General features: G+C 39.5%; 1 protein-coding gene across 3 annotated transcripts in view; it reads left to right on the top strand.

The window, feature by feature from the left end:
* Positions 1-13,637, top strand: part of GRK3 (G protein-coupled receptor kinase 3) — a 123,115-nt gene that overhangs the window by 95,991 nt on the left and 13,487 nt on the right. For all 3 annotated transcript variants that reach the window (XM_030583012.1, XM_030583010.1, XM_030583011.1), the window contains 6 exons: positions 2,548-2,642; positions 4,710-4,817; positions 8,766-8,832; positions 8,989-9,089; positions 10,406-10,472; positions 11,154-11,249. In XM_030583012.1, coding sequence (XP_030438872.1) covers positions 2,548-2,642; positions 4,710-4,817; positions 8,766-8,832; positions 8,989-9,089; positions 10,406-10,472; positions 11,154-11,249 — 534 coding nt within the window. The remainder of the gene's footprint in view (positions 1-2,547; positions 2,643-4,709; positions 4,818-8,765; positions 8,833-8,988; positions 9,090-10,405; positions 10,473-11,153; positions 11,250-13,637) is intronic.

Here is a 13,637-nt window from a genome sequence, read left to right as displayed (position 1 = left end):
ATCTTACTGTTTTCAAAATGTTTTGCTGGAAAATTAGTAGCTGGCTACATAGAAGAGAAATAGCCTTTTAGGTTAAACTCTTCTGGCAGGCATAACTTAATCATTGCCTTTCAAAGTATTAGACAAAGAAAGAGGTTAATATCCTTGTGTTACGTATTTTACTCTTTCTGTAACATGTACGTACATTCTTTTTGGACCATAGAGATCCCAGGTTCCAGAAGGTTCTGAGGCCCACAGATATTCTCATAAAAAGGAAACAAAATTACCAAGTTTCCATCTTGGTTCTTGCCAAACAGAAGGTTACCAGTGTTGGCAAACCCTAGGTAGCAAGATAGGTAACACTTATTATCAAATTGGAATAGTAGACGGTTCCCCTTGAATTCAGCCAGTTCTGGTCTGTGAGGTCTTCACTCATAAAACCCTAGCAGTTTTTGGAGACCCTGTACTAAGACTTTTCTAAAACTTCCTCACCACCCCTAAAAACAAGTTGAAAAATTATTTCTTCTACTTCCCGCTGCTAACTTGTTTCTATCTAATCTATTTAGATACTCTGCTGGCCTCCATCACCATTGTATCTGGAACGTGCTAGTACTACATGTTCTAAAGACTGTATTTAAAATTGCCAATTGGAGTGTTATCCTGGACAAAAGAAACCCTAGAGAGACAAGGTGGGTGAGGTAATATATTTTTTATTGGACCAACTGTTGGTGAGAGCAACAAGCTTTCACAGAACTGAAGAATAGCTCTGTGTAAGCTCGAAAGATTTTTGTGCTCACCAACAGAAGTTGGTCCAATAAAAGATATTAACCTCTCCCACCTTATCTCTCTAATATCCTGGGACCAACACAGCTGCAACCACACTGCATAAAAGAAATCCCTTCAGATGGAAAAGCTTTGTTGATTACTCAATATCCACTGTAATACCCACTGTTTAGCAGTGCTTTGCAGACAACTTCTTAATCAAATGCTGTTTACTGCTTCAGAAGAAAATAGCTATGGAGAAGCAGTAGTTTCATACCAATATTTACACTGTCAACCAAATAAAGTGAAAGCTAATATAGATGAATTAAGACTTAGTACAATTTAGTTTGGTTTAAATATTGGCTTTAAATTTTATTAATCAGATTAAATAACTCAGGAAAATCTTTCTCTGGTTACTTGGTAATAAATCCTGTCTATCATGTTCACCTTTCAACCTATATTAATGATTATGTTCACTTAGTGAATGTATTAGTTTGTGGGAACAACGAGATGGGGAGTTAAGCGATGGAAGGCTAATGAGGAGGAGCGGGTCTTGAGGGGGTATCTCATTAACATCCATAAGGCTGAAGGAAGTGAGACAAAGAGACCAAAAGGAGTGACAAGATGTATTGTGTAGAGATTGAAAAATGGGGAGTGCAGGTATGGAAGTAGGGGGAGAGAAGATGTAGGCATGGACACGTCTGTGCAAGGCCCAAATGGAATGCGAAATCCACATCTTCAAGTCAAGTTAGTTTTAATTCTGTCATATACCTCTCTAATGGGTCTCACTCACCACTGGGAGGTCGCCTCGTGGTTGAGATTGGGGATCAGCTCTGACCTGGTCTGATGCCCCCTCCTTCAATTGCTTGCCCCATGGTATCTCTCTCTCTGGATTTAGGATGCTTCCTTTTCATGACTCATCCCTATGGCCAGGTCACTATAGTACACCCCTTCCAGGGAATCAAAATCTGATTGGCATACTGTCTACCTGCGGTCTCAGACAGTCTCCCAAGTCTGTGCTGCTTTCCCTGTGGCCGATAGGGGAACCTGGGCCCGCCTACTACTCCAGGTTCCAGCCTAGGGACTCTGTGCTCAGTCTGTTCAAGTTCTGACCTTGTTACTGTTTTCTTGTGCTCTTTCCTGTCTCTCTTCTCTGTCTTCCAGCTTACCTCCTGGTTTCCACAGGAGCTTCCTCCGCTCCCCATGGCTTTCACCCTTCTCGGCTTCTTGCCACAGTCTGTTGTCCAACTTAGGATCCCAGGTCTTACTTTCCCCCCTATAATGCCTCCTTGCACCTAGTCAAATCACCTCCACCGTAGGTGGGAACTTCAGAGCTCCTCCCTGCAGCCTTTCTCTCACCACCAACTATCTCTCTATAATCCTAGATCCTCCCCCGGCTGGGCTTCATTAGCCATTAGGCTGTATCAGTCCCTGGCTCTCCCTCAGATTCAGCCTGTACGGTTAATTGGCCTATTTTACCTCATCAGGCTATGGGGAGGGGGAGTAGACACCCCATAACAGCCTCATGTTTCAAACCTGGTTTATTTTCTTGCCTTGTGTAACCTTTGAGGTTTTCCTTATTCACAGAATTTTGGTACAGTATAAAGGCCAATCCAAACTCATGTATAATCATGCCTTCATTGTACAAAATTGTACACGTATTGTGTATAGAGTTAGTAACAACAGAAATTGTCATAGACTAGAGGTGCATAGAAGTCAGATTTGTTGCTTTGTGAAATTGTCCTAGTGATCAAAGACTTGTATTTTTCCATTGCCAGTAACACTTCTCTCTTTGTGTGCTTCTAGCCTGCAAACATCCTGTTGGATGAGCACGGACACGTAAGGATATCAGACCTTGGTCTTGCTTGTGATTTTTCCAAAAAGAAACCACATGCTAGTGTGTAAGTGTTGCATGAACTCTGATATATTTAATTATACGAACTACAGATCCTTTGCCCTGATTTTAGTTTGATTTCATGGTGCTAAACCTCTATTCTTAATCTTATATATTTTTGTCTTTTAAGCTGCTCATTTTCTCTCCCAAAGAACTTTGCTATTGAAAGGAAATCACAAGAGTGCTTAGGAACACTGATTTCTGCTAGCGTGCAGGTCACCATCTTGAAATAGATCACATATCTGAGTGTGCCTTTTTAAAGCAGCTATGTACATGCCCACGTATCCTTATTGATTTCAATGGGTAACCTTTTCAACTTATTTTTCATATTAATTTTGTATTTAGTGCCATGGATGTGATGGCACTTCATGCATCTATAAGAAAACCCTCTAAGGGTTATAGTAATTATAATATAAAGGTATTTCTTTGATCAGAATTGGGACAGATGAGAGTGACAAAATTAAAGTATTGACATTTGGGCTCTGGGACAGTTATTAAGTATACAGGAGTTTGAGCAGTGGAACACACATTTTGAATCTTTGATTTATCTTAGACTATCCGAAGACAGTTGCTTTTCTGCTCTGTTACTTGATGTATCTGTGTATGAAGCCAAAAATTGCATTTGTGTTCTTTGAAGGTATTGCAAGAGAAGGTTCGTATAGAATGCTAGAGAGATATTGACAAAATGGATAGAATTCAGAGACAAGCAACAGACTTGATCTGAGGCAAAAGAGACTGATTTAGGTAGAAAGATTAAAAGAGCTAGATTTGTACAGCTTGGCAAAGTGGTAGAAAAGAGGAACATAATAGTTTTACAAATAACACAATAAATGAGAGTTTCATAGCCTACATATATTTTGAAAGGCTTAAGAAAGAAGGCTGGAAAAGAATTATTTGGGTGGTACAAACTAGGCGTAATGGGTTAAAACAAGGAAAAAATATGGCTGAATATAGAGATCAGCTTTCTCATAATAAGCTCTATTAGGCTGAGCGGTGGTCTTCCCGGGGAAGGGGTGGAAGCCCTGTTGCTCTGGACACTGAAAGCTCTACATGTTCTGTAGGGAGCAATCTGGCTTTGGCTGGGAGAGAGACTAGATGATCTATTCATTCTCCTTCATCTCTAATTTTTAACGTCTTGTGCAGTTGTAACAGCTGATGTGTAGGCATAGGCTGGAAGATGACCCATGATTTCAGGATGATTCAGTGTTCAGAGTAAATAAGAACTCTGCTTGATTTGAAGCACCAGATTGTTTTAATTATCCAAAGTTCAGAAATGAACTAAAATTCAGCGTTTTTTGTGCTCTTATGTGTGTGTGTCCATATTTTTGCTAGTGTTGTTTGGGCCATATTGTGATCCCATTTGCACCCGCTGGCTTCAGTGGAATTACAGAGGTGTAACTGAACTCTGATTTTTGTGTGTGTGTGGGCAGTTATTATATTTTTTGTGGCACTCTGTACTCTAAGGCCAGATTCATCCCTGGTATGACTACAGTGGATTTGCACAAAGGATGAATTTGGTCCCTCATGTTTAAAATGATTGGCCATTCACTAAAGTCCAGGAAAAAGTTACAGATTGGAATTTGTATGGGACATAGGCAGCACACTGGGGCTAAGTTCTGGCTGTGAGTGACAAGGAGGGAATTCCCCTGAAGTAGGTGAATTTTCTGCTGCTCTAAAGCTGATGGGTAGAGCTTCCGTGCCAGCTGCCCCCATCCGTTATCCTGGTAGAAGGGAGGTATGAGAGAGAACCGGAGTGTGGAGGGGTTATGGTGGAGCAGAGCTCAGTTTCACCAATCCTAGACCTGCAGCATGAGTTACAGCAGCCTCCACCTGTCCTAACTCTCATCAGGGCCAGAGCTTGTGCCTCCATGGCTTAACAGAAAATGGAAATCCAAAAGGGTGTAAGTGTGGCCAAAGCGACTTCAATTTAAAATGACCATGAGACGTCACCCTGTTCTAGGTAGATTTTCTTGTTGGGATAGTGCAGGATTTCATAAGAAGTTAATTTTGTTTTGTAATCGAGATTCTGTTGACCTTCCTCCCCTATGTCTCCTTCCTCCCCCGTTTCCACCAGTGGTACCCACGGATACATGGCTCCTGAGGTGCTCCAGAAAGGAACAGCATACGATAGCAGCGCAGACTGGTTCTCTTTAGGCTGTATGCTTTTCAAACTTCTGAGAGGGTGAGTGAAATCTCTTGCCTTTTTAATATGGGCGCCTTATGTTCTGTCTATAAAACTAGTAATATGCATTCTGTTAGTTATTTCATACTGTGTATCCTGCAGTCCCTCCTACTCACCCCAGCTCTGCACAAAGAAATAACATTAGGCTTCTGGCATTTCCAGGTTCCTTCTGCTCACAGTGTTTCTGCTTTTCATAGTGGCTACAGATATTGCACTGTGGGAGAACAGGTCAGGTTCTTATTTGCTCCTCAGACATATCACTTCAAAAGACTGACTTTTACCGCTAGACCTACAGGCACTAGCTTCCCTCACTAAAATATCATCTCCATCATTTTTTAAGAGGTAGATGAAATTAAAAAATATAATAAGCTTTACAATTTAGAATGATTTAACTCCTCCTTTTGGGTGTCTGGAGCATCTTGTCTTATGTGTGTCTACTTATTTGTTGAAGAAGTGGGACTTCAGGAGGGATTGTAGTGCGATTTGCTCCCCACTGCACTAAAGGATATTACTGGCATTAAAGTCCCATAGTGGAAGAGAATAGGTATCTATAAGCCATATTCAGTGCTTGATCTATATGTGAAACTCTCATGACATCAGTGAGACTTCGACATGTGGAACAAAGCTAGAGTTGTCTACCTGAGCTCTTGCTACTCATGGCTCCTTGAAGCCATTTGAAGCTTATGCATTTGCTTGAAAATACCTAATCTTAGCTGGGTCTAAAATTGCAGATTAACAGCAACAACAAAAAAAAAGTGTGATGCTGAAAAGCTGAAAGCTACAGTAAACCAAACAAAAAAAAGGGAGAGAGACAAATGCTAGAATCATACGTCGTGGTAGGCCTAAAATTATAATAATAAAATACAATCTTCCACATAGCATGAGAACATTTGTGCCTGGGTATAAATATAAACTATTTCAAAAATATTCTTTGCACATGTTATGTTATATTGGTGCTCTTTAGTGCTATTTCACTGGATGAAAAACAATCTAAATTTATGATGTGAAATTATGTCTATTCTTTTAAACAAGTGATGGACTTTTTACAGGTAGCGCATCTTGATGACTCTTGGTTTGTTTTCTAAAATGTTTTTATCAGAGTAATTTCTGCTGTTCTTTTATATATTATATTTTCGCTAGCATCTCTACAACTCTTATTAGTTATTTTAGATTTAATGTAATAATTTGTATAAATGAAATTATACCATGTTTTTATATTAGTCTTAAATGCCAGATGGAAATGATCTAATAGACAAAAGGGTTATAACATAAAAGTAAGTTTATTAGGAAAAGAAGTAAATTGATTTGGTACAGCCTTGGAAAAGCAGGGGTCCATCAGCACATCAAAAATAGAGAAAGAAAAAGAACGGGGTTGTTGTAGAACAAATTATAGGTCAGTACTTAACTTTACAGTAGCATAAATAATAAGTATTGTTCGCTATTGAGAGCTGATTGTGTGCTCTCCCTTGTAAGTAGTTACAGATTTTTACTAATGGTGGGAGGATTATTTGGTCAGTAGCGAAGGGTCAAAATGTTTAGGAAAGCTTGGCTGTTTCTGAACAGCTTAGTGCTCATCCATTTCTGGCTAGAAATGGATATTTTACTACTTGTGCACCAGTTTGCTGACAATTGCTGCGAATTTTAAATGACATAAGGTTGCTATACTTTAGAAAGACTACTAAGGCATTAGTGGACTTCAGGTGATGCTTTAGACTTCTACTTGTGGGTGAGAGTACCTCGCCGTGTTTTTTTTGGTAGCATCATATTAACTTTTCTCATCTATAGATTTTAGATAAGCTATAATGTATCCTTTGCTTGGGTGCATTTGAAGGCAGAATTTGTCCTTGAATCATATGTGAGTCCAAAAACATCTTACTCTCTCCTTTGTGAAATTTCCTTTATCAATAAACATCTGTGTCTACTTAGGTTTTATGAACACTGATATGTTTATCTCATCTAAATTGTAATTAGATGAAATAATCAATTTTTGAGGCTGTCAGGGTCCACTGGTATTTGTTCAAGAATATTGATCATATGTTAGATTTTCCATTGGCCCTGTCAAATTGGGTGGATATGCTAGCAGTAATAATTAATAATGAGCTCTTACATAGCACTTTTGTTCATGTTGCTCAGAGCACAAAGCAAGGTAAGTGGATAGCTCTGAATATCAGACATTAGTTCATTGCTGACCCAATTTATGTAGGTAAATAGACATAATTAAAAAGTTGTATAGATATAACCATATAAGAGACCTTCTGTAGGCAACCACATCATATTGGCAAAGCCTTCTTGTTACTTCATCTAAGGCCACATTTAATCCTTCAAACTCCAGTCATCATCCCTGACACAGCAGAGTATCACGGGAGCATAACATAGTCTTCCCTCCGTCAAATCCATGCTGCAGAAATCTCTTCAGGTTAACGGGAGAAACAAACACCTAAACAAGCCAACAGGGGCTATGGAACAGTGTGATGGACTCCTAGTGGTAGCACTAAACACAAAGGATAATACCGTTTTTAATCATAGAACCATAGGACTGGAAGGGACCTCGAGAGGTCATCTTGTCCAGTCCCCTGCACTCATGCCAGGACTAATTATCCTGGCATGAGTGGTCTAATTATCTAGACCATCCCTGACATCTGTTTGTCCAACCTGCTCTTAAAAACCTCCAATGATGGAGATTCCACCACCTTCCTGGGCAATTTATTCTAGCGCTTAACCACTCTCACAGTTAGGAAGCTTTTCCTAATGTCCAACCTAAACTGCCCTTGCTGCAATTTTTCTCCCTCCTTGTTACAGCCTTTTATGTACTTGAAAACTGTTAATGAATAGGTTAATAGGAAAACAGGAATTTTGTTTTTGAAAAATAACTTTCTGCCTGGATTTGGAGACAGGAGACAGTGAATAAATGTCAGCCATAGTAACCAACCTGCCCCGCTCCACTTGATTCAACAGCCCTTCAGGTTGCTACTTAACATTACACTGAAAATGTGTAATAACCAAGGACCGCTACAGAATATCAAATACTTTCAAAGTTCATACAACGTCTAAAATATATCAGTATAAATCAGTGCGTTGGATATTCAGACAAACCAGCTTTGTTCCCAAACAGCCTCATTTACTAGAAATATTCTGATACCAACCTCAAATCATGCATTTCAGGTAGGGGCTCCGCACACTCTCAAACTGCCAGCCATCCACTGTAGACTGTCCACAGACTGTCCTTAATTTCAGCCATAGATTCTAACCTCTTGCTACATACTTTCCATATGTAATGGAGTCAACAGCTCTGTAGAATATGTTAGGTTTTCATTTGTAGGTGGTTATTTTACAAATGTCAAAGTTTTGGTAGCTTCTGAGAATTTCCCCGTTAGATGAGGTCATTTATTTTATTGGAGATTTACTCAGTGAGGACTTCAGTGCTTGATCCATAAGTACTGGAATGATTGATTACTCAAACTACATTCATTTATAAACCAGCCCACTGCATATATACTTACGAAATAACAGCATTAGGCTTTCCTAAATGTAGTAACCTTGGTGATATTTGTATGGAGTCAGTGAAAGAGTTAAAAGACCTGTTTTCTCTAAAGTTGATTGTAAAGACTATTATAGAAGTTCAAGTAATACCAAAGTGACAGGAAGTATTTATTTTTGCAAAGTATTGCAGGTTTTTACAGAAAATATAATGTCATAAAAACAAACTCCTACATTCCCAGGGGATTCCCACCTGTAGTATTGAATTCTGTCAGTATTTGGCCAGTCTAGTAGTTTTCACTGGAAATGCTAAAAGTTTCACTGCTTGTTTTACGGTTCTGCAGGATAGGATTGTTGAGTCTGAAGAATGTAACTAACAGGATGCTACACTCTTTTCTGGGGTTGTCACAGCTGAAATAAGCAGATATGTTATGGTTTTACATTTATTAGTGTATTTTCTTATTTCTACAGTCACAGTCCTTTCAGACAGCACAAAACCAAAGATAAGCATGAGATCGACCGGATGACACTCACCGTGGTAAGGATTCTAATGAACTTTTGATTTAAGCTTTTCATGCTTAGCTAATTACATGTCCTTTAAGAAGTTCTGTACATCACTTCTTTTTGAGAAACAACTTTATTCTGAATGTGTCTGTGCAGGATTCATGTCATAATTCATTTTTTTATCCCTCAGAATGTGGAGTTACCAGATTCATTTTCCCCTGAACTAAAGTCCCTTTTGGAAGGGCTTCTGCAACGTGATGTTAGCAGGAGGCTTGGCTGTCAGGGTAGCAGGTAGGATTTAGCTTCTCCATTAACCAAACCCTGCGTATATCTCTTCTTTCCTTTAAATGAGGGATCTAGTTTTATTTTAGGTCAGAATCTGCTTCCTATTGCTGTAACATGTTAATGTTAGAAAGAAAGCATTAAAGTTCAATGTAGTGTCTGTTCAACTTCCCATTGATTTTTGGTAGGTTCAGAAATCTCTCTTTTATAAGGGACCCTTGGCCAGCAATTATTTCTAAGTTTGTTCTAAGCATTTTTAGGTTTTGTTGGCATTTTAATTATTTTATTTTATTTTATTATCTCTGTTACATATTTTTTGTTGCTCTGTAGTTTTCCTGCTCTGTGCTTTTTGATACAAACATTTTGATGACCATGATTATAGTGCATAGTTTAAATTGTGTTGTTGTTATTAAAAAGTCAGCATTTGTGACTGTTCCCATATGGTGGCATTTGAGATTTTCATAGCTTTCCAGTCTTCTGAAAATAGGACATTTGGTAACTGTTGACAAATACTGATTTATTTTAAATTACTTTTACCTTATTCCAAGCAATCCTGTAGCCTCTGATTTTAAATGAGTTAATTGTGGGTACAGTCATATCACTTAGATGTCCAGCTGCCTGATTTGCAGGTATTACAGTAGAACCTCAGAGTTACAAACACCTTGGGAATGGAGGCTGTTTGTAACTATGGAATGTTCATAACTCCGAACAAAACATTATGTTGTTCTTTCAAAAGTTTACAGCTGAACATTGACTGAATACAGCTTTGAAACTTTACTATGCAGAAGAAGAATGCTGCTTTTTAACAAGCACAGAAACTATTTCCTTGCATTGTCAAATCTTTTTTTAAACTTTCCCTTTATTTTTTAGTATTTTACGCTTAACACAGTACTTGCTTTTTTTTGTCTCTGCTGCTGCCTGATTGTGTACTTCTGGTTCCAAGTGAGGTGTGTGGTTGACTGGTCAATTCATAACTCTGGTGTTTGTAGCTCTGAGGTTCTACTGTACTATGAAAGTTGACATCAAAGGGCTCTGAACAGCAGTCAAAAACGAGAGTTTCATTCTCCCAATATGTTGGTAATTGTTGTCTTAAAGTAGAAACAACGTACATTGAGTAGTGTAGGATATAGTATTTGGGGATCATTTTACAGGTTTTGTTAGCAGAATGGTATTATGTGCTATTTAAGATAGTAATATGCAGTAGAAAGTGAGTGTGGGTGCTTGTCTGTAAGTATTGGTTTAAGTAGAAGAATTTTTCCACAGTGGGGTTCTTAAACATAACTTGAAAAGCCTCTACATTTTGTTATGTTAAATTGTTTTTGCAGCGTGCAAGAAATAAAAGAGCATCATTTTTTCCAAGGAATTGACTGGCAGCAAGTCTACTTACAAAAGGTATACATCAAAATGTAACCTTACCTCTTGCTACAAAGCAGTAAAGCTTAAGCAGGGTGGGTAACAGCAAATTTAGGTCCTTATTCTCCCTTCCTTGTCAAGTATATATGCGCATAGTAAGCACAAAGTAGATGTAAAATGCTATCACCAATGTGAGTGAAGAATTCTCATCTGTAGCATTGTACAGACGCGTAGGTTCAAATGATTGCACAACGTGTCAGGCAGGGAAGACTCTAGGCCTTCTATCTTTTATATGGTTCTTCTGTATGATTGTATATAAATAACAAAATTCAAGTTTTTTCAAGAGCCTTGGGAAGACCTTTCAGTAAAGGAATGCATACTTAAGCCTAGTTTTATTTCAATACATTGTTTACTCTGTAGGAATACCTTGCATTTTGTTTGGCATGTATAAATGCAGAATGGATTGAAATAATTACGGTAATTGTCTGGCTATGGGCTTGGCTACACTCAAAACTCCAAAGCGCTGGGGATTAGCTTGCAGCGCTGGGAGCCACACTCCCAGCGCTGGGGCACTGTTTACACTGGCGCTTTGCAGCACTGTAACTTGCTGCGCTCAGGGGGGTGTTTTTTTCACACCCCTGAGTGAGAAAGTTGCAGCGCTGTAAAGTGCCAGTGTAGCCAAGGCCTGTGTAACTAGCCTGTCCTGCCTTTGATTTCCAGTATCCTCCTCCACTGATTCCTCCCCGGGGAGAAGTAAATGCAGCAGATGCTTTTGATATTGGCTCCTTTGATGAAGAGGACACTAAAGGCATTAAGGTACATGTGCAATATTTTTCCTTCAGCTGTTGTTTCCTTTACACTTTCATCTAAAAGATTATGAATGATGCTTTCAGGCTGCTGTTACAGGTCCCAGTCATGTGAATGCTTAACTTTAAGTGTGCAGATAGTGCTGTTTACTTCAGATGGATTTTTCACTGCTTAAATTTATGCATGTGTGGAGGTGTTTGCAGGTTTGGGATCATAATAAGTAGAACAAGGTATAGTGAATGATGTTTTTGTCAAGTGTGTATATCTTGTGTGTGTTTAAAATTATAGTTGGACTGAAATTTGGCATACATACTGTCACAGAGCCACAGGATCTAGGCTTTAAACAACTCCTTGGAGGTACCCTTAGCATGCCAGAACCCAAGGGTGTCCCACTCTTCCTTAAGGATAGGCCATTTGCTTTAATACCTTTGAGCCTGAGCCTGTGGGCTCCAGCACTCCTGTTTCATACCGTGAGCCCTGCCCAGCAAATCCAACTGAGGCCAAGTCTACAGGTCAAAATTAAGTCAACCTAAGTTGCATTGCCGTACAGTCACTGCAGTAATAAAATTTCTTTTGCATGTCCATACTACGCTTCTTGTGTCAGCGGTGCATATTCTCACCAGGAGCGCTTGCACCTATTTTAGTGTACATTTTATGTGATACTTCTAGAGTTAGGTCAGCATGATGTCGACCTAATTCTGTAATGTAGACTAGGCCTTGAGAGACTCCATTTCAGAGATTTTTTTTTGCCCTCTTCAGGGGTTAGTGCCCTTCAGCAAGTATTTGCAGTGTCACCAGGCAGCTTTTATCAAACAGAGGAGGGTTCATTAGTCAACTGGAACACAGCATTTTGAAATCATTAAGTTGGCATAGAGAATCAAAGGTTAAGACACAGGTCTGGTTTACACTACGGAGTTAGGTCGACGTAAAGCAGCTTACGTCGAGCTGACTTGGTAAGCATCTACACTAAAATGTCGTTCCCACTGATGTACCTCGCTCACCACACCGACTCAATAACTCCACCTCTGCGAGAGGCGTAGTGCTTAGGTTGATGTAGTTAGGGTGATACAGTGTCAGTGTAGACACTAAATTGCTTACCCTGACTTGCTGCCTTTGAGAAGCTGTCCCACAAAGCCCCACACTGGTATTTAGATTGGTGAAGCACTCCTGGTGAGGACCTGCACCGCTGACACAAAGAGCATACAGTGGACATGCAAAAGCGATTTAATTACTGCAGTGGCTGTACGTCAATGTAATTTAGGTCAACTTAATTTTGTAGTGTAGCCTTGCCCATAGTCTGTACTGGCCAACTCCAGGGCTCCACCCAGCCAAGCTGCTGTGGAAATCCATCTTGGCTCTCTGTCCTTTTATCTGTCAGTCCCAGACACAGCTATTTGGCACCTTACCCAGTTGTTCTCCAGCTCGGGGCCTTCTTGCAGAGAAGTGGGGGAAATCTCCTTTCTTTTAGCTGTTGGTTGTGAATGTCCTGGCTGTTGGGGTTGCCATTATATTTCGAGATCCTCCATTAGTGTGGGTTGGTTTCAGCCAGTAACAGCCCATTCATACCACCCGGACAGTTACATGACACACACAGCTCAGGTCTCTTGCTGTGCCCAAGGAACATTTTAACCCATCTGCACCTACTGGGTAGCACTCCATAGTAAGTTACGGCCATTTATACCATTCCTAAAAATATTACAGAAAAGTTCTACTTTTGTCACTGATATTATCAGGTGTAGGCAGTTTATTTTTACAAAGCAAGTGTTTCAGGTGGTTAGATTACTTTTGATTTAGAAATCATTCAGTCAAAACCCTCAGTTTTGCCATGATATTTTAGTCGTGCTACTGCCAAAACAACTTAAGTGAAAAGAAGTTTGCACACACTCAGTCGTCAGGGTGGATAAAACCAACCTTTTGCAATGGGTAAAATATTTGTTTGACTTGTAGTGACTGAGTATGTACACTACTTTTTAATAACTGTTGCCACCTGTTATATACTTAGGATGAAATTCCTCTCTCTGATAATCACTGTGGCAGTTCTTCAGTGGGTTATTCATATATAGATCTACTAGCAATATCAGTGTGAAATCAGTGCATCAAATGGGGGTAGACTGTACAGTAGAGGCCCCACAGGACAGATTAGATGGGAAAGTTCTTTTTTAAGTACTACTACTTAGCATTTATATTACACATCACAACTTCACAGCATGTTGTGAACATTAATTAATCCTTTTGACACTCCTGTGAGGTAAGCAGTTGTCATCCTTTTTTCTGCATGGGAAAATAAGGTAGATAGGATACGTGACTTGTCCAGGAAGTAAGGGTATGGCTACGGTGGCAAGTTTCTGCGCAACAAGTTATACCACTTCTATTAGAGTGCTGGAATTAAGCCCCTGT

The sequence above is a fragment of the Gopherus evgoodei genome, chromosome 13, assembly GCF_007399415.2.
Source record: "Gopherus evgoodei ecotype Sinaloan lineage chromosome 13, rGopEvg1_v1.p, whole genome shotgun sequence".
Lineage (NCBI taxonomy): Eukaryota > Metazoa > Chordata > Testudines > Testudinidae > Gopherus > Gopherus evgoodei.
The sequence above is the reverse complement of the archived record's forward strand: the minus strand, read 5'-3'. Positions and strand labels throughout refer to the sequence as shown.